The sequence below is a fragment of the Diuraphis noxia genome, unplaced genomic scaffold (assembly GCF_037042655.1).
Source record: "Diuraphis noxia isolate RWA-SAM2 unplaced genomic scaffold, SU_Dnox_SAM2 contig0003, whole genome shotgun sequence".
Classification (NCBI taxonomy): Eukaryota; Metazoa; Arthropoda; class Insecta; order Hemiptera; family Aphididae; genus Diuraphis; species Diuraphis noxia.
Window position 1 is genome coordinate 57,946,510 of NW_028301713.1, and position 22,949 is coordinate 57,969,458.

General features: G+C 26.9%; 2 protein-coding genes across 8 annotated transcripts in view; one reads left to right on the top strand and one right to left on the bottom strand.

Annotated features, from left to right (window-relative positions):
* Positions 1-17,344, top strand: LOC107171625 (uncharacterized). 5 transcript variants are annotated; one of them, XM_089222542.1, is made up of 15 exons: positions 1-1,150; positions 1,817-1,946; positions 3,521-3,695; positions 3,786-3,866; positions 7,931-8,059; positions 8,160-8,288; positions 8,382-8,474; positions 8,751-8,879; positions 8,981-9,109; positions 9,362-9,529; positions 10,055-10,231; positions 13,375-13,488; positions 15,492-15,653; positions 16,312-16,531; positions 17,034-17,344. In XM_089222542.1, the coding sequence occupies exons 1-15, from the start codon at positions 273-275 to the stop codon at positions 17,122-17,124; spliced, it is 2,805 nt and encodes a 934-aa protein (XP_089078668.1). In that variant the 5' UTR covers positions 1-272; the 3' UTR covers positions 17,125-17,344. The 5 variants fall into 5 exon arrangements, with proteins under 5 accessions (XP_089078668.1, XP_089078666.1, XP_089078667.1 ...); XM_089222540.1 differs by having other exon boundaries at positions 2-1,150; positions 16,312-16,569; XM_089222541.1 differs by having other exon boundaries at positions 2-1,150; positions 9,362-9,526; positions 16,312-16,569.
* The window catches only part of LOC107161270 (aminopeptidase N-like), a 15,170-nt gene continuing 9,381 nt past the window's right edge, over positions 17,161-22,949 (bottom strand). For all 3 annotated transcript variants that reach the window (XM_089222538.1, XM_015508002.2, XM_089222539.1), the window contains 5 exons: positions 22,568-22,845; positions 21,197-21,384; positions 19,050-19,217; positions 18,850-18,978; positions 17,161-18,787 (listed from right to left, as the gene is read on the bottom strand). In XM_089222538.1, coding sequence (XP_089078664.1) covers positions 17,674-18,787; positions 18,850-18,978; positions 19,050-19,217; positions 21,197-21,384; positions 22,568-22,845 — 1,877 coding nt within the window. In that variant the 3' untranslated portion in view covers positions 17,161-17,673. The remainder of the gene's footprint in view (positions 18,788-18,849; positions 18,979-19,049; positions 19,218-21,196; positions 21,385-22,567; positions 22,846-22,949) is intronic.

Genomic DNA, 22,949 nt, shown 5'->3' on the forward strand with positions numbered 1-22,949 from the left:
ATTATCGACATTATTGACTAACAGTGCAGTCGTCCGGTGCTTTTCGATTGACGGGAAAATCGTTCCGTATAACTGTGGTGGAGTTGACCGTTGATCACTCGCTCCACAGTGTTTGTTAAAGTTTCGACGACATCGTTATTGTGCGTATACTCGGATTGTGGCGAGTGCTTAATCCTCATCACCGCCGCGGTCGCAACCGATGGATACATTTTCTGGTTAGTTGTAGTTGCAGTATTTAGCGCTACACCTAATCAGTTATAACGGTCAACAACATGGACGGTCGGTGCATTCTTATAACCGGAATCGTGGTCTTTGGGTTGTGCGTCCCCCATCCCGTGACCACCACTACCAGCATATCCAACGGATCTTCTATCGAAACCTTCACTAGACGTTCCACTTACGAATCAGTTGAATTTGTTACCGGAAATTCGGAGTTCCTCAACAAAACTATGTATCTCGTTCCTAACAATTTTATAGATATCTTATCCGACAATATTACGGATAATATCGTCTCCGATAATATCACGGATATCGTCCCTAAAAATATCACGGATATCGTCCCTAAAAATATCACGGATATCGTCTCCGATAATATCACGGATATCGTCTCCGATAATATCACGGATATCGTCTCCGATAATATCACGGATATCGTCTCCGATAATATCACGGATATCGTCCCTAAAAATATCACGGATATCGTCTCCGATAATATCACGGATATCGTCTCCGATAATATCACGGATATCGTCCCTAAAAATATCACGGATATCGTCTCCGATAATATCACGAATATTGTCCCTGAAAATATCACGGATATCATCTCCGATAATATCACGAATATCGTTCCCGACCATACCACGGATATCGTCACCGATAATATCACGAATATCGCTCCCAACCATACCACGGATATCGTCCCTAAAAATATCACGAATATCGTTCCCGACCACATCACGGACATCGTACCCGAAAATACCACGGAGATCTTCATTAACAATAATTTCACAGGTGTTGTTATCAAAAACTCCACAAAATTTATCCCCGGAAAAATCACAACATTTAATATCGACAACTCCACGAAATTAATCTTTGACAACTCCACCGGTTCCAAACTCACCGGACCAAACGTATGCACGTTTATTAAAAAGTAAGTGATCTATATAGCATTCCCAAAATCCGATTTTATTAAAATTAATTTTAAAATCAAAATCGCTAGAGTCCTACAATATAGATGAAAAACATTTTCATAATACAATTTTTGAAATCTTTATACCTATGGATATAGGTGATTGAATTTATAAGCCCGGGGCCTGTATCGTTAATAAAAGCTCTGTTTTTCGTTAAATCTCACATTTCGCCTTATATGTAAGTTAGTAATTAATTAATTATTGTGACAAGTCCAGTTCGTTATAACTTCTAGTTGTCCCTAAATTATCTCGTCACCAACAACAGGATTTACCTGTCTTCCTTCCTCAAAAAAAAATTTGGTTTCAACGACACTGGTCAAGCACAAAATATCATAAAAACAATGTTTCAATATTGCAATATAGGCATCATTGCATAAAAAAAAAAATATGTTGTAATTGTTCTGAATTTATTGAACAATGAGCGTATATGATATATTATGTATTACTAAATTTTACTGACTATTTAATTTTAAACGAACACAACAACAGTGGTTATTTATACCTATTTAATAAAAAATTTGGATACCATATATCTTTTATATTAGGCTATTATAATAATTTAAATTGTAGTTTTTATTAATTAAAAAAATTGGAAAGTGAAATAATTTATAATTTATAATTTTTAGTTACAAAACAAAAAAAATAATCACTAAGTATGAAATCCATTCATCCAAAACTTCATATTTTTGTTTCAAGAATTGGAAATTTAAATGTTATTTTGTAACTGATACTGCAGTTCCAATTCAAACCGAAATCGTAAGTCTTATGTTTTATATATTTATAAACAAACCAAAATAGTTTTTAATTCTAAGGAATTTAAATTAGAAACTAATTCCTTAACACATACTCATAAAATTAATTAAATGATTGGTAACTACATACTATTATAACGAAAAACAATTTATCTCTTAGAAGTTACATTTAAAAAAGAGCTACTTATTGTTATTTGTTATGGAGATAATTTTTTTAGAGGTATTTTAACTTTTGTCTTTTTTATTCATCGATACACAGCCTTATTAAACACTGAGTACCTATTCTTTTATTATATATTATTTATACGCCACATTTAAACAAATAATAAAACATAATATGTACCTAAAAATTTATTATTTTTTTATATATCATTTTTAAATTAATGCAAAATAAATAAATGTATATTTTAGCTACAATTATATTATCATATAATAATTAGTATGATATACAAAATAAATAACATCATAAAACATTTTAATCTGTTTGTGGCAATTATGGAATAATGTCAGCATAAGAGTTACCTAATCTAAGAACGTTAAACATGTGTTGTTATTATACTGACAACATTAATGTTAATTACAATTAACACGTTTATGTATGTTATTATCTTTTAGAATAAAACACTTATCAGTAAGCAAAATATTTTAACTATATTATCGTGAATGCACATTTAAAATTAAATGAATAAATACAATGTAATGATGTATTTGCTTTTGGACGTAATTTAAAAAAAGTAATGGTACGACAAATCAAGTATAACAACAAAATATGATTATTGGGTAGTTGATATAACTACATAGTTAATGTGCAAAAATAAATAACCATTGAAAGTGTTCAGTATTGTTATTATTAGGGATGTGTCATTAACACTTTTTATCGATATCCGATACTCCGATACATGCTGCTGATATAAAACCGATACTCGATAATATATGGAAATATTAAAACAACATTTTTGTCAAAAAGGCATGAGCCGATATCACCATAAAACCGATACAATCAACCGACATAATAAAATGAAACCAACACCTTATAACACAATTTTTAATATTTAATATTAAGTAAACTCGTGTAACCTCGTAAATAATAACACTATAGTATCTATAAACTAGATGTAGTACAACACTGTGACTAGAAATAGTGTTTAATTGTTATCAATAAATTGTATTACAATAATGAATTCTTAAAATAATAATGCTGTTAAATATTATTGTGATATTGATAACCTATCCTGTTAATTTGTAAATTATTGTGATATAATACTATGCTGTTCGATAGGTTTTTTTTTTTGGTATCGGTTGAATTATAGATTTTGAAAAAAAACCAATAACACCGATATCGGCCAATATCTGGTATCGGTTCTAGTATCAGCCCACCCCTAGTAATTATATTGTTTAATAGAGTTGTGTGTAAATTCAATCACATTTTTTGGTAAGCTTACGCAGTTATCAGTAAAACCTAATGTTACATAACATGTAACATTTAAAAAATAACTATTAAATCTCCAATCGAATAAAATCACCTTTTTATAGCTTATTAGCAACTCCAAATTATGATCTAATTAATTCATTGTTTAGTCAGAAAACAATATTCAAATCATCAATACATGCTGCGATGGTTACGAAAAAACACCGAATGGGACAAAATGCCGTCCTGCCTGTAAAGAACCTTGTGTATGGGGCGTATGTATTTCACCAAATGTGTGCAGATGTGACGAATATTACGATGGACCTACTTGTCGCAATCGGATAGGTGCATTGGAAGTTTAAAAATTAAAAATTTTAATTTTTTTTTTAAAAAAAAAAGAGTTTTTTTATATAGTTCACTTTTATAAATCTTAAGGTTGTCCAACGGGAAAATTTGGATTTGATTGTACGCAAACGTGTCAATGTCAAAATAATGCTTCTTGCAACTATTTAAATGGTAGGTATAAAATATATAAATAATTTCATACAATTTATCCCCGATTAAACTACCTATACTTTTTAACACTGTATCAAAAAATAAAAAAAAAGTAAAAATATAATAGTCAAAAATAAAATTTATCATTATTTCTACAACATTACTATTTATTTATTTTATTTAAAATTCCATGTGTCGTGATGAATATATTAATCTTACCATGATGTGTTTTTTAGTTTCTGAACGAAGTGATGAATGTATTGATTTTACAATGATGTGTGTGTTTTTTTTTGTGTGTCTGTGTACAGCATAACTAGTCGAAATAATACTTCAATTTAAAACTTTGGGGGTGGTTTCCGATGTAAAAGTGAATATCCTTGGTGCATTATAGAGGTCAAAAGTAAACATTTTACAATAGTTTTGAAAAAAATCGAGAAAAACAAAAAAAAAAATGAAAGAAAAACGGAAATTTTTACGCAAAACCAGTTTTTGACCAAATCGATTTTTTTATATGGATGTAATTCTAAAACTAATCACTGTAAATACTTGAAATTTTCACCAAATGTTTATGTTAGTGTTATCTATATACAGTTTAATTTTCACATTTTTGACTTTTTTTTTGAGTTATTTATAGGCCACTGAAATTTTTAACTTTTTTTTGAAGTGCCGGTAAAAAAATGTTGGACGACCAAAAAAACTTGAAAATTTAATACAAGGTTCCTTATGAGTTTTTCTTATTGTAGCTAAAAAAAATTAAAAATCGTTAGTCACAATTTTTTTACGAAATCTGTCAAAAATGCGAATATTTGCAAGTAATTTTGAAGTTGAAAAATCATAAAATTGTTTGTGTTTATAACTAAGGATTAAAAATACAACACTAAGTTTTCTATTAGTTTTCCTTCAAGTAGCTATAGAGAAAACTCGAAACATCATTATAGGAAAAATTTTAAGTGCGTTTGAATTTTAAATTTTTACGAAAAAGTGTAACCATAACGATTTATCCTCAAACGATTTTAAATATTTGTTATTATTCAAAAAGTATAAGTCGTAGATACTTTAAAATTTTATCAGTTATTTAGATTGGCATTTTCTTTACATGATTTAATTTTTAAAATATTTTGACTTTTTTCGAGATATTTATAGACAACTGAAATTTTCAATTTTTCTGAAAATTTTTTTTGAAGTGTCGATAAAATTTTTTTGGCCGAATCAAAATACTTGAAAATTTAATACAAAGTTCATCATAAGTTATTCTCATACTGATTAAAAAATTATAAGAATACATAAGCACAATTTTTTTTTATTAGCATTTGAAGTTCAAATATTGACTTAATATGTAAAAATTACGGCAATTTTCAAATTATCTTAGATAGAAATTCATAAAAGTTTTTATTTTTAGATCAATGATTTGAAAATTAAATACAAGGCTCCTAACACATTGTAACAATAGCAGTTGAAAAATATTAAAAATACATAGGCACGATTTTTTTTATAAGCATTTAAAATTCAAATTTTGACTAAATACGTAAAAATCACAAAAATTCGCAAATTATTTTAAACTATAAATTCATAAAGAATTTTCCTTTTATATCAAGAGTTGAAAATTTAATACAAGGCTCATAATATATTTTTACAATAGTAGTTGAAAAATAAAATAAATATATAGCCACAATTTTTTATTACATCCATTAAAATTTTAATTTTGACAACATACGTAAAAATCACGAAAATTCGTAAATTATTTTATCCTAGAAATTCATAAAAAATGTTCCTTTTATATCCAAGATTTGAAAATTTAATACAAGGCCCCTAAAATATTTTTACAATAGAATTTGAAAAATAAAAGAAATGCAGTCACATTTTTTTTTTAAAGCATTTAAATTTAAATTTTGACAACATACGTAAAAATCACGAAAATTCGCAAGTTATTTTAAGCTATAAATCCATAAAAAATTTTCTTTTTAAATCTAAGATTTGAAAATGTATATTTTAATTAATTCGTGTATGTGAATATATTATAAAATATTAAAATGTAGAATATAGTCTTAATTGTATAAAATGATAATAGTAATAATTGTATAATTAATAATTAAAATGTGTGAATAAATGATAAAATATTAAAATAAAACGTGATGGAGCAATTTCGTTAACTAGATCAATACTGATTAGTAAAATAGTAACTAGCAGAGTAGTAATACGGAAAAATTGGTAAGTACACATTTTAACAATATAAAATATATAAACATAGATATTATAGATATTAAGATATATCATATCTAAAGATAAGATTTCAGTCAGAATCGGTAATATATAGGTAATATACGATTTATAGCAATACGTACGGAATAAAATAAAATACCTATATTGACTCGTTTTATTTTTATTATTTTATACAAATTAGACTATACATTTTATAAAATATTCACATACACGTATTAATTAGACTATGCATTTTAGTTTTAATTAGTATACAATTATTATAATTTTATATATAATTTATATATTATAAAGTATATTATGTAGGACGGTAATTTAAAAAATACATTTACAAATTACAAGGGTGGGATAAACAGTAGCCGACGGAATTAATATGTAAATAATATTAACAGTAGCCGACGGAATCGATATGTAGATATTTAAACAGTAGCCGGCGGAATCGATATGTAGATATTTTAAACAGTATAGCAGCCGGCGGAGTCAATAGCCGGCGGAATCGATATAAAATCGGCGGAATCGATATACGCCCGTTTTCATTACCTCTTGGGACAGTAGAAATGCTTTGATTTTCTTTAACAACATATTATCTGATAGAAAAGTGAATCTAGATGGAACTCTAATGAAGTTAAAAGTACAAATTTCTAAGAGTGTTTAAAAGTACCTATAAGATCAAAAATAAATTGAGGAAAAACGGAAATTTTTACGTAAAATGTTCACTGAATACTTATATAACTATATATTTCTATGCACTATACATTTTGGGATATATTATTTTTTTTTTTTTAAATTATTGTCGATAAAATTGTTTGTTTGACCAAAAAATTTGAAAATGTAATGACATTTTTTTCATTAGTTGTTGTTAGTGAAGATTTAAAAAAATAATTTAGCATAACTAAACAATAATTTTCTAGAAATGTCTAAAGCTAAATTTTGGAAAAAAATTCATAAAAATCATTAAAATTCGTAAATAATTTATTGTAAGAAATTTATAATAATATTTCTTTTCATATCTTAAATCTGAAAATCAAATACATGGTTGCTCAAAATATATAGTTACAGGTTATTTTTGTAGATGTTTTATATTCGAATTTGGTTCAAATGACGATTGTAGTTATTTTGTTGTAATTTAAAAATATTATTCGTGAACCGTGGTTTTAATATTATTACACAACACACTTTCGATAATTAGGAATATTTTAAATTAATTAATTTATCTTTGTGGTAAATGATATTATATTTTTTTAATGTGGAAGTTTTCTTATCCAACCAAACATGCTCGGAAAATTAAGATTCTAAAGAATATGAAATATTTGCTATATTAATTTCTTTTGAGTTATTTATAGAGATTTGAAGTTTAATTGAATTCAAATTTAACACATCCGTTACGCTGACTTTCTTAACACCTAATTAGTAGAGCGTTACCTATAAATATACCTATCCTCTTTTTTTAAATGTTTACATGTTTTTTTAAATTTATCATTGACTATTTAAAACAAATGATTTTTATTTATTTTATGATTACATTAAAATACATAAGCAATCATTTTTTAAATAATATTCCTACGTAAATATTCCTTTTTCTTGATGTTTTTTGTTAGTTTTTCAAATTATTATCAAGAAAAGTACTGAGAAATGTGATTTGTCCTTCTTTTACCAGACGAAACTAGATTAACTAGAAACCAACCTTTAATGTTGAAGAATGAAACATTTTTAAAACTCTAAAAAGTGATATAGTTTATTTTAGAGAAAACACATACTTGCCCTATAGTAGAACCAATGCATTCACCTCATATAGTTCTGAACCTAAATCTTTATATTTATATTACTATAATAAATTTAACATTGTATCACTTGAACACATTCTCTAGGTAATTGTTCTTGTCAGCAAGGATATTGGGGCAAATATTGTGAAGATCCATGTCCATCTGGTTATTATGGCCATAAATGCCAAAATATATGTAAATGTCAAACTGGTGCAAAATGTGATCCAGTAAATGGTATTATATGATATACTTATGTATATTATTGTTAAATAATTATTTTTTTAGGCAAAAATCTCAAAATATGTTTGATTAAATTAATTGAATGATATTATAGGTGCTTGTAAGTGTTTATCAGGATACGCAGGAACTAATTGTGAATTACAATGTCCCCCAGGATTTTATGGTTATAAATGCCAAAATGAATGCAAATATCAAAATGGTACAAAATGCGATATAGTTAACGGTACAATGTTTTATAATTTTGTATTTGAAAAATTTTGTTCAAGCTAATCCTAACTGATTAATATAGCAAATTTTTTATGCTAATATTTTTCAGGTGATTGTACTTGTCTACCAGGATATGAAGAACACGATGCTAAATTAAAAGAATGTGATTGTCAAAAGGGTACATTATGCAATTCAGTAAATGGTATGAATAATTTGAATAATACATACCCAAAATTATTAAGATTATTAACTAGAGACATTTATGGAATGTAGTACAATATTAAATATTTGAAAGTTTCTAATTTTGTAATTTGTAATTTTTAAATTATGAATATTTAACTACTATACAACTATATTAGTAAATATTGGCATATTATTTCCATCTAAATGTATATTAGTTATTATATATTAAACGTTTCGTGTTATTTTTTAATGATAGTATTTAGGAAATAGATATTACTTAGATATTATTTTCTAGAAACTTGCTTTTGCCAACCAGGACAAACAAAAAATAATTGCGAATTTACTTGTCCCTCGGGCTATTATGGAAAAACTTGTCAGTATCCATGTAAATGTCAAAATGGCGCAAAATGTGACGCGGTGAACGGTACAATTAATCATTAAAAATATTTAAAAATAAAAAATAAAAATGAATAAAAATAAATGCTACTAATCTACTATAGGTAATATAATTAAGTTATTTTCTAGGCAATTGTTATTGTACTCCAGGATTTACTGGAGAAGATTGCTCTTTAACTTGTCCGTCGGGATTCTATGGTTATCAATGTCAATACGAATGTAAATGTCAAAATGGTGCCATATGTGATCCAGTTATCGGTACGGTGTATTATTATATCAAATTTTGAATCAATGTTATGATCAACGTAAAATTTTAAATTATTTTTATTGAGTAGGACTATAATTATCATTAAAATTGTCATTTATAAATGTAAACATAGCAACAACTTACGCGTACCTAGATAAATTTCAAACACAATTAATATTAAATCAAATGTTTTCGGTGGTTTGATACGTCATAATATAAGTCACATGTATATGACGTATTATTATTTATTTATTTGTTTAAAGGATCTTGTATATGTCCATCGGGTCTATCGGGAAAGAATTGTCTTATTTTGAATAAGTCCAGGATCGACGGAAAAAATAATATGACGGTGTGTGATTGTAATTGGCACAAGTTTGACTACTGCGAACCATTAACCAGCATATGCAAATGCAAACAACCTGTTGACGGTTGTAATGATATATTATGCAATAATCTAATACGTATTATAGTTTGTATTTCCAAGGTGTGACAAATTTGATACTGTGGTGTTTGGCCACATGGAGTATAGTGAATAAAACTGGTGAAGCTACCTACTTTTATAATAATACATATAGGTACTCTAGGTAAATATTATTCCTGTGTGACGAAATGAAATCCAAGTATAGATTCGATTGATTTCGGAGCGAAATAATTTTTTTTTTATTTTATCATTATTATGATACAGAAAAAAAAACATTCACATTTTTTTTGTTGTACATTAATAAATTATAATGCAGGAACTGAATGGATACAGTTTTATCTTACACAACTTACTAAATAAGGGATAAGAATATAAATATCATGAAAAGGATAACGTATTAAATGGTTGGGATGGTGATAATAGATACCTTTTGGAATATAAATTAAAATAATATACAATCATTAAAATTAATCATAATAGTGTAGATGTGTTTTATTTTTTTGATAATAATATCGTTATGTTTTTTACAAAATAGGTGCTTGTGTTTGTGAACCTGGTTTGACCGGAAAAGATTGTGAGAAAGTTTGTCCACCTGGCACGTACGGTGTAAATTGCAACTCAACTTGTAGATGTCAAAACGAATCAAAATGTCGGATGGCCGATGGAATTTGCTTGTGTGAGCCCGGATTTTCCGGACCTACGTGCTCAGAAGGTGAGCTAAACATTATTATAATTCAATCATTTGAACTAAGAGCTATATCTACAGACGGGTTTTTAATTGAATATAATATCACTATATTAGGTATCTTCTTATAGTGTACTTGTGGACTTGTGGGATTCGATATAGTAAGGTGATATCATAACATTACGACTATTATTATTAATACGCTATCTAGACAAAAAAAAGTTGCAACTTAGAGTGTTTTGTTTAGTTTAAGACCAATAGATAGCGTACTCTATAAAATAAAACGAAAATATTTTAATCCAAATTGTAACTATTCAATGTAATAATATTTAAAATATATTATATTATACCCATCAATATATTGAAATATTAATAATCTGTATTTTTTGTAATTTAATTTGGCCATCATTATACTGCTGCTTATTACAATATATTGTTTAGTTCAATTTAGCACAATATAAAAAAACAAAATTAGAATATTAATTTTTTGAGTTATAATTTTAAAGGCTAGATTGAATAATTAGAGAGTTTTAGGAAAGTTAGTACAAACTAAAATACAGTGTTGGTATATAGATACATAAAGAAAAATTAATTTTGTTGAGATTTAATAAGACAGATTTGGATATATAGGTAATGTATGATGAATGAATTATGTTAGTAAAATTACTATAAATATTTTTATTAAATAATAAATATTTTATCCCTAAAATTATAATATCATGGAACAAAATCGAGGTAATAGTCTCTTAAACATGATTTAATAGCTCATGATTGGTTTATTCAATTTTAGTAAACCATTGAATGATTTATGAAATTTTAATACAGATATTCTAAATTAACTAATCTATGTACACTGTACAGTGACATATTAAAATGATGAAAAACATACTTGAATACATTTTTTGATTTTGAACGGAGCCATACATTTATTAAAATTATCAAAGATGTAAAGTTGTTTTTTTTCTTTTGTCTGTTGTCATCTTTTGTATCAGTAAACATTTTCCACTTTGAGGATGTAAGTAGTAAATTGTATTTAGTCGGTGCTTTCTCCCTATTAAAATTAATTCATAAACATAAAAATTTAATTTTATCATTTTTTAACTTATCAATAGTTAAATATATTAAAAAGAGTAATAATAATTAGTCTTGAAACATAGATAAACTAACATAAACATAAACTCCTGAGTCTCAATTTATTACTATTTTCCATTCCAATTAAATTCGTTTAAACCATCATATTCCTCATTCTTATAGCAACTAAGATTAAAGTTAGGCTATTGATGATCTATAAAGGCTAATTTAAACATAAATCTTGAAAAATGTTGTTATATAATATAACAGGATATTTTATTATGAAATTCATGAAATCATTGAGCAAGCATAACAATATTAGGGAAATCATATTGATTATTTTATGGTTAAAATAATTTTTCATACTATGTTTATACAGAAATCAGAATAACAAATAACTAATAAGATTACTGCTACACGAGTATAAAATAATACAATTAAGCACAACAGTTTTAATATTAAATTAGAAATAAAGATTTTATAATTTAGTTAAATTAAATAATTCACGAACATAAAAATTTGAAATGGTTCAATTTTTTAATGATACAATTTACTTTTAAGATTTAAATTATTCCTCAGTGTTTAATATCATAAATATTATAAAATTATCTTTTTAATATATAATATGTAAGTATCTATATGTTATTTTACGAATTTATTAATAATTTCTATAATATGTGCAAATAATATAATATTCTTTATTTTTCAAAACAAAACTTGATTATACTCGTATTATATTTAATTTTTTTTTTAAATATTCATAAGAAACACATTATTATTTATTGGCATATATAATATCATAATATGTTAGAAATTTTAAGCTATTATTTTTTATCAAAATATAATATTATGTATTAAACTAGTTTGGAGTTGTTTGCGTTCGTATATTTAGGAAGGTACATGCATTTATAGTTGTTTTATAGAAACATTTTTTTTATTTAATGAAACCATTAAAAGATTAAAAATAAAAACATACGTCTTTCCCTGGTTTTATTTTTTTGATTTAAATCATACATTAAGTTTATAAAGTATTATTGTTGTAACGACGTATGTCAAAAACGAGTTTACTGTATTTCACCTGAGTCACACAAAAAAAAGTTTCGAGAATAAAAAATCAGAGGAAAAAATATACAGTTCAACTTTGATAATGAATTTGGTTGACATGTCATGCTGATTTTCATCCATGTTATATAGGTATATATATTTTATATAAATTTGTTTTTTGTTCAATATGTCTGTATTATAGCCTATAGGTACTTATAATGGTTTTATATAAAATTAAACAAATGTATCACTTGATTTAAAAGTTAATTTGACACTTACATAATATAATTGCCTACTTATTTATTCGATTACAGATATTCTGATTCATTTAGCTTTAGAAAACAGTGATAATTAACCATCAAAAATAAAAACATATTTAGTTACTATAAATTATTACACATTTTGTAATTTTTACTCGCCACTGTTGTCTTAATTACAATAGATACATATTGTACAATTTATACCTAATTAACACGAAAAACAAGTGCCTTACTACCTTAACCTTACGCCCAAACAGATTATTCTTATTTTTATTTTAATGTAAAAGCAACCGATTCTAATGCCATGGAAAAATATACATTTTCATTTTGATTAAGATTCTTAGAAATTATTAATATTTAATATGTAATATATTCGTTCAAAAAAGAAGAGATAATTTTAAAAGCGTTTATTAATACAACATATGTTATATATATTTTTGGAGAGTATAATTTAAAAACATTTTTAAAGGGCGTGATTGCGCTATTTATGAGATGGACAAAAATTTAGAGAACCAATATAAGAGAGTCAGAGAGTGTGTTCTATTTTGAACAAAGGTTTATCGTTAAGAAACATTGCTATAACAACGCTTAAATTTCAACGCAAACTAAAATATGTTATCTTAGATTATTACGTCTTGTATACACAATCTAGAAACGTTTTTCTTGATTTTATTGTAAAGCTATTAATTTCCTTCACTTTTTTACAACACTATATGGTGTGCACAATTCTTAGCCAAGTACAAATATTTCTGTGGATTTGAATTTAATTTATCGATTTATTTATTTCTATTGTAGCTTGTCCCAAAAATTATTATGGAGAAATGTGTTTGCGTAAGTGTATGTGCGATGCGACCACGGAAATATGTAATCATATTAAAGGATGTATAGCATGCAACAGCAGTTCTTCAAGTAAATATGAATATTTACATATCTATAACTGTTTAAAGGATGCGATAAAAATGTGATGTCATAATCTTAGGTGAATTGTATTTTATTCTATACATTATGTGTTTATAAGTGAGTGAAATGTGAAGACTGACAATTATTGATGACTAATTGTATGCCTCTTTTGAATTACATTATTTCTTTGATAAACTATTTAATCTACCTACTTCATTTTGAAAAATTAGTGAAAATAATTTATAAAAAAAGAGAGGCTAAGTGGTTGTACAGTGTAGGTTATAAGTAGGTCACTCTAATGGATGGTGCTAAATTTGAATTCAATGATATATCTTTGAATAAAAAATACGGTTCTAGGCAGAGACGGTTTGTCCGCATAAGATATTTTGTACGATATTTATATTGTTATTACCTACCTATTACTTCTGTAGTCAGTAGGTTGAATTAATATTCCTTGCATACTTTCATATTTCCATATGTGTATATAACAATATATTTTAAAAGTTCCAAGTACCTAGCCGCAAATAATAGTTTTGTATTTCAACAATTATACTAATATTGTTTTAAGATTTTATTTCCAGTTATTTAATATGTTATTTTAATAAGAGTTTCAACTTAAAATAATTGTGTTAAAAACTATGTTATACATTTTTATATTTATTTGCTAAAGAATGAACTATTTACGTGAAACCTTGTTTTAAATTCCCAAACCTTAGCTATTAAGTAAAACTTTCTATAAACGTTTAACAAATAAATAATAAAAACATTTTTCAAAATTTGAACTTTAAATGATTAAAAAAGTGATGCCTATGTATTTTTAATATATTTTAACTACTATCATAACAATATGTCAGGAACTTTTTGAACTAACAAATACAATTTTATTGAGATTTAAAGAAAAAAAAAAATTAAAACTGAAATTATCAGATAACAGCTCAAAATAAGTAAAATTATTTTGAAAATTTATCAAGTATAGTAAATGATAAAAGAAACATTTGGTGGTTTTAATTACTCCTAAATAGATAAATCATTCTATCAGAAATCAAGGGAATATACAATGTTTCAATGTTTAAAAATTAACTTCAAATAACATTCATAAAAATTTAATTTGACTTTCCAGTACAACTTTTTATTTTTTTGATAGTGGTAGACAAACTTATGAGGAATCTTATATTGAATTTTTAAATCGGAGATTTAAAAACAAACAGTTTTATGAATTTCTAACTCACAATATTTTGAAAAATGAAAGTCATATATTATATTACATTCATTACGTTCTGGTACATTGACGAAATTCAAAATTTAGATGCTCATAAAAAATTATTGTGGTTTTACGGTCGCCTTTTTCCACATTTTATATTAAAGTTTTTGACAGAGTGAACACCTTTTATCGACATTATTTAAAAAAAAAAAAATGATAATAATAACTAAAAATTTAATTTGACAATAAATAAGCTCAACACGAGTAAATATATTTTAAAAATATAATGGTGTATAGAAATTGATAATATACATTTAGTGAACGTTTCATATATTTACGGTTAATTTTTTTGTTTCGAGTTACACCAAAAACAAAATCGATTTTTTTTAAAATCAATTTTGCGTGAAAATTCTCATTTATCTTACATTTTTTTTCTCGGCACTTTTGAAAATACTGGAAACTCCCAAACACAGAATCAAGATTCACCTTCCCACCAGAAAAGATACTGGAGTTGAATTTGGAAGTATTATTTTGACTACTTTTGAGTACACAGGCAAAATATACATTGTAAAATCAATACATTAATTTCTCCACTAAGAATCTAATAGTTGTATATTATTATCTGCAGTATTTAAATTTAAATTTTTTCAATTAGTTGTTATATGTTAATTCAGGGATTAAAGCTAAGAACTCAATCAACGCTATTTGCTAATCTCATAATGTTCCTATTTAAAATATATCAATGAATCTAAGTAAGAACACTTAAAAAACATTACTGATTTATTACATTATTTTAAATTTAAATTATTAGATGACAGTGAATGCACCAATGCTCTTCAATTAGAGCCAATAAACAATGAAGCGGCCTGGATTTTAGACATTTTGGTTATTTTAAGCTTCTTGATAATGTCTACAATATGCATGGCGGTAATGACGTGCTGCTATTACTACTGTAACCAACGACAAATTCAAAGTACGTTTGAAATTTATCACAATAAGTGTTTAATGGAGCAAAATGACGTATAATTGAAAATAAAAATATATAACAGAATATTTGAATTGGATGTCAATATAGTTAGTAAGACTTCTCACTGTGATAGTAATATTATACCAAAATCGATAAGGCTGACCAACATGTTTTCGATTACCTATGATGCTTATGTTCATTAAATTTATTCATAAACCTGTTTAGTCTCAACATAATATTATTTTCCAATTTATGCTTGTCATAATGTATAAAAAAATATGATCAAAATTATATTTAGATATTATCTTTAAAGTATATAGTTAAAGAGGTTCTCAAATTGTCACATGTGTACCACCCGTAGTAAGGGAAATACATTACATTTTCATTGATATTTACTCATATTATTATCAACCTGTACACATAATGTTATGAAGTCAAATATATATTTTTTGTTTAATATATAACAAATAAGACGTATCCAATATTGGTATATTAAAAAGAACTATACTATTTTATAGATTTGAATATTTTTTGTATGAGACTCTAATGGTTATACTCTACTGATAAATGATAACTAATACCTACAATGATTAAGTGGTACGCGTGAAAACATTTGAGAATCTCTAATCTAAAGTCATTTTTTATAAACGTTTGTTTTTTGTAGAATATAATATAGGGAACGTAAATAGTTTTGAACTTCGTAAATCTACTGACATAGAATCAAACTCTAACATTGAAGTAATTTGTTCTACCGGAAATTGTGGTATGAACATTGGAAATGTCATACTTGAATCTAGAAAAACAATGACCAGCTATACAAACGAAACGTTTTACAACAATTATTCTCGTGACAACAGTGTTGATGATTATACCGGAGAAAACTTGTACTTGGAAATTGATGAAAGTACTTTTAATCGTGCAGGTACATAAATTATATGTACCTATATTAAATGAGTATATTTTGACAAATATTTGCTTTCCAAAGTAGTTAATCATTGTGTGTATCAGAGATATGTTAATTTATTTAAGAACTAATAATTAATGCCAGTAATGGAGCTTAAAAAGAAAATGAAAAACAATGCCTACTTTTGATTACCCTACTAACATAATGGTATTGTGTTTATTTTAACGGTTTAAATTAAAGTGAGCAGAGTGGTAGTAAAATTGAATGTTTAATAAACAAATATACGATATTCATAGTTATTCGATGTAATGATTTTTTTTTTCACACACTTTTTTTTGTTTGTACCTATATTAATATTTATACGCAATAAATAAACATTTGGAATGTGATTAATATATAACACGGATAATGTACCTGTGTATAATGATTCTGCTTGGAAAAACTTCTAAGGTAAAATCATTGTATTGTATTTTTTCTTACAGAAGACTTGTACGATCATCTAGATTTCCTACGTCCAACGGTATCGTGGAAGCCACATTATCAAAGCGCATTGGTGTTGCAAGATCCATCTAGTGGTAATAGTTCGAAAAAGGAAGAGACAACATGATGTATTTTGACTATCTTATATAATAATGTTTGCTTTATTATGTAATTTATATTAATATTTTATAGACACGATAAAATTATTTTAAACATTATTAATGCACATGGAATTAAATACGTAAACATTATAAACAATATTAAATAATGTATTTTTCATAGATTTAAATAAATTATTATTACTTCAAAATAATTTTATTAGTACGGTTAATTTATAATATATAGTCATAACATTGAGTTATATTTTTGAATCCTTTAAAATAATGGAATTTATTTAAAATGAATGATAGGTGCAAGTCGCAACGACAGAAATTATTGAATAATGATTGTAACAACTTTATTCAATAATTTCCGTTCCTAATCGTTCTGAAAACAATTTACCACATCTTAGAGTGAGATTACATTTTTACGTGCAATGATAAAAATTATAATATATAATACAGTTTATATTGTTTATTCGTGGTTTATATTCAATTATGTTCAATTATCTAAGTCCTTGTTCGTTTTAATAATTATTTTCGGTTAACTTATCTTGCTCACTTCGGGGGTTTTCTCCACGTTTGTCTCTTCGTTGGGGCTATTGATTTTGGGCCCACCGATAACCGAATCGCGTGTTTCATCTTCAGTCGTCACGAGCTTACTAGATTCGGCAGCCATCGTAGTTGCGGACTTATTTATTTCTTCAGCAACTGTTTTATTTTCTTCAGTGGTGGGTGTGATTTCATCGACGACCGTATTCTTTTCTCTTGCGGATGGTTTAGTTTCTAAGGCAGCCGTTTTCTTTTTTTCTATGGTTGGTTTGGTTTCTAAAGCAGCCGTTTTCTTTTCTTCAGTGGTGGGTGTGATTTCATCGACGACCGTATTCTTTTCTCTTGCGGATGGTTTAGTTTCTAAGGCAGCCGTTTTCTTTTTTTCTATGGTTGGTTTGGTTTCTAAAGCAGCCGTTTTCTTTTCTTCGGTGGTGGGTTTGAATTCATCGGCGGCCGTTTTCTTCTCTTCGGTGGCGGATTTGACTTCATCGATGAGAGTTTTTTTTTCTTCGGATGCGGGTTTGATCTGTTCAACGGCAGCTGGTGTACTTTCTCGGGCTGATGTAGTCACTGCAGGCTGTGCGTTTTTGTCGGTGGAGATCGGCGCTACAGGTTTGGGGGTTTCACCCGTTTCCACCAATGGAGTTGGATTATTAGCCACACTGGCTGAATTGGGTAGGTTTACTACGGAGGCATCTGTTTTGGGAGGAGTAATATCTCCTAGGTTTTTATCTTCAGTTCTTATACCACTGACAGGCTGTTTTTCTGCGTTTGGTTTTATTACGATGTTGTTTTCAGTTGTTTTATGTTTGGTCTTGCCCTGTTCCTCATTAATCTTGTAGAACCTTAGATCGATCTTAGCTGCCTTTGGTGTTATCCAGCTTGATATCACGCTTTCATATTTTTCCTTCCACGTAACCTTCTGTCTGAGTATCTCTTCTTCGAAATGCAAGACTTCCAATAATGTCGGGTTCCGGTTTTCAACTGTGTTGCCAAAATATTTTTCATTAAAACTCTGTAATATTTCAAGATCAGCTAGGCTATTTAAAGCTCGGATTCCTGCATGTAACATCGTACTCAATAATCCAACATTAGTATCTGCATATCTAATTCATATTATATTACATAAATGATCACATGTTTTTTTTAAATACAACATTTAACTTACTCTTGATTTAGCGTTTCCCAGTTGTTTCTCAAGTAATTGAATGGGTATTGACCCGCAGTTGGATTATCTAAAATTGATTGCCAAATGTCGGTCAAGTCGTCGTATTTCACTTCTTCCGCTGTTAATATCCTGTAACGTTGTATAATATAGAATTTATAAAATAATATCTGCCCGTCGTTTAATGATGTGTTCGAATGTACTTTTGTAAAAATTGTGGGTTTCGCGAACACGAAAAGCTTTTGGCTATGGATTTTCTGTCTGGCGTCCATTTAGCATTTGTGTATTTACTCAACATAAATCTATGATCGTACTTTGTGGCATATTGCATAGCAGTACAGTAAACGGATTTACGATCGTTTGGTGCGATACTGTAAAGGAAATTAACAATAAGTTAGTAAGTTAGTACTGTGTCTACATATAAATCATTTAGTAAACATAAAAGTTTCTTAAAGAAAATTTAGTTCTTAGTTAATTTGTATGTGTGTGTGTGTGTGTGTGAGAGAGAGAGAGATTGTGTGTTCGTTCGTGAGCTATGTATATATTATGCTGTACACGTTATAAAAACTTTTAAATTATAACACATCCGAACTTAGATAATCATATCAACTTATCATTAGCTACTTAGATTTAAAGTGCTTCGTGCATATGCGTTTGGGTGTGACTGGGTCACATTTTTCATTGAAAAAATACTTATGATAGTTCGTAGGAATAATTGTATGGGTCATTCTTAATACTTATATAATGTACTTATCTATATAATTTTAATCAACTTGAATCATTTTAAAATCGAGTTTAATACTTAATTGCTATATTTTTTTTTTATATAGAAGTAATTTTAGAAAAAAAACCTACTACCTATAGCGAATAATTACATAACTCAAAATTTAAGCACAATATTAATTATATTGGAAATATATGGATATTTGACTGTGATAAAAAATTATAGACATTGAATCTAATGAATTTCTATTATATTGCAGAGATAATTAAAAATAAATTACTTAAATAAATATAAAAGTATAATTTATTGAGGGTTAACATTACACATTTATACATCATATATGGTTATAAAATTGGAATTTTAGATGAACCTCTCATTTTGTGTTTATATCATGTATAGATAAAAATTAATAGAGTAATTTTTATTATTTTTACTTGTTGTGCTAATTAATTTTGTTTCAAACGTTTTAAAAAATGAGTATTATATTTTGTATTCCACCCTTAATTTTACTTCATCTGTATTATACTCTGTTTATACTTTAATACAATTTTAGACTTTCTAGTTCAATTGTTTTCATAATTTTATCAATAGGTAATTTTGTTAATATTAAAAAAAAAAAAAAAAAAAAATTAATGATATAAAATTATTCTGCATTTCAAGCCATTTTTTTTTCAAACCATAACAACTTCTAAGGCACTTTTTTAAAATTAAAAATGAGGTTCCTTTTCTTATTCAACATAATATCAAAAAAAGTGCATCTAAAAAACTTTAATAATGCTTAAATAGTGTTTGTGAAAATATTTGTAATGTTTTGCAGTGTGTAATGTATGGCTTAGATCAGATTAAACTAAAAATTAAAAAAATTAAAATTAAACACAAATACTATATAGTAAATACTTAATATACCAACCACGGAATTTTAAAATATTATATCAAAAGTTGATACTATAAAAATTTATTTTGAATAAAAAAAATTCTTTCATTCCCATCAATCTAAAAATGATACTCGTATAATATATCATCGGAAAAATGTATTATATAATTTCATGGTTTATTATATTTATTCTATCATGTTATTTATTGGTATGCCATAGTTTAGAACTATTACAAAAAATATCCATTATTCTTGAATTTTTTTTGTGAAATTACATATAGGTATTATTTTGCTAGCCTATAAAGTATAAACTATAGCTCACACATAGAATGTAGAGTGTCTTGAGGGACTGAGAAAAATTCGAAGTGAATAAGTTACTCTCGAGTGAATGTGTGATTGATTCCTATTAAGTGACAGCTAAGTCTATAATGGTTATGTATTTAAATAATAAATTAATTTCAGAAAATTTAAAAAAATATTCATTAATCAATTTTGAACGTAAATATTATGTCTTTGGATGAAAATACATGTTTATTATTTTTGATCAGTTTTTCTTAGTTATGGTAACTTATTAAGTTTTAGTTATTAACAAAAACGTATTTATGATTTATAGATTTTTCTTGTACAAGAAAAATATCGAGTAACGTGTTATGCTTTTTAATAATTTGGAATTTACTATCTTTATATACTTTTAACTGATGTTAATAATTAATACTAATAAGTAATTATAATTTAAGTGAATACATAATTACGTATTTATTTCAGTTGTTGTCTGCTTCCAATTATTAAACTGTTCTCTAGCCCACCAGACACATTTTTTCAATTCAACACGTCCAGCAAAATTTAACGTATCCATTTTGCCTAATATTTTGTCCGGTGAATCAATTGTACTTGCTTGAAACATATCATATGCTTTTTCAACCACCATTTCCATATAAACCTTCAGTTATAAATATTACATTTTCAGTAATATACAAATTAAAATAGATAACTAAAATAGTATTCCATTTAACAGAATGAGAATAAAATACAAATTTATTTTATTTTCATTAACTGGTTAGTATGTGGTAAAAAAAATGATGTGGTGTTAATACTAAAATTAGATTTTATCTGTAGGTAATTATTAACTCTTTGGAAATTATTTTCATTATATTATATTATGGTTAGTTAATTAAAATACAATTTTCGTATATCGGGCACAAAGAATAAATCCTATTATAATAAAATAATAAACAGAGGAGTTGAAATTTCTGAATAATATAGGTAGGTAATGGTAGTAAGTGTGTTGGTCTGGTGCGGTGAGGTGTTTGGCATCGGTTACAAACGTGTGACAGAGTCAAGCGTAAATTGGTGTTACTATAGTTCCCGGATGGGTGAGCTCTCAGGTTTTTGTGAATTTTCTTGCTGTCAAATTCGCACATCGTACGTCACTAGTGTAAAAAAGGATTTGAAAGACCATAGGCTCTATCCTCGTTAATATTCTGGTACTTACTACCTACGTATGACAATATTACTACGTTAGCTGTCACCTGTACATGCCAAACTTTGATGTTAACCTAACCGTCATTTCCGTTTTTCCTGAAACCAAATTCACTCAAACCCAACAAGTGCCACTGTAATTTTGCAATATTTCTGTTTCCTCCCCCGTGACATTCGGTTACACCATTTTACTATAATTTTTACCATTTTTTTTTTTTAGGGAGGGAACGTAGAGATGTTATTACGCTATAATAAAATAAAAATGGTTTCTAAAAAGTAGTTATTTCATATTTCACCCTGCCTTCCGATTAGTTTGGTTAGGGTATTTACTTTTATGAGATGAAAATCAGGTTTGACGTTTTTCAAGACTTTTATGATATGGTCTAATTATTTGAAGTTGTATAATAACTAATAATCAATGTAATTAATAATTCAGATAAAAATAACTTACTATATAATTGTATTAACGTTCTTAAACGCAAATCAATATAGGTACATTAGAATTTAAACGGTTCTAGTAGGGCTTATTTTGTTTACTGCGAAACTACCATTTATAGTAAACAGCTTATTAACCACCAAATCTTAATGACGTATTATAAGGGATCTCATCGTTGCGCATGAATATAATATTATTGCATACATACCGAAAGAGAATCGTAATGTTTAGTGTTGTGCAACACCATCTCTATTTTATTGAATGCATTATAAATGGCGTGCCAGTATCCGGGATTCAGGCCGGCTTTTTGGATAACTCTTTCTAGAAATCCTAAGGCATAACTGAATCCGATAACATCGGAAAAAGCTCCTTCAAAAATATCTCCAACCAACTGTGCCACGGTGTACTCGTCAAACGATTTGCCGTTACTTATCTCGTAAGATATCCTATCTAATAGAGCGTCATCGTATGCCACTCTGTAGTAACCTGAAATACAAACAATAATTTAATTTGAAACCGAGTTTTTTTTTGAAGATTTGTAACCAAAAAATCATCACGATTATTGTAGTGGAGATGCCTTATTGATGCAT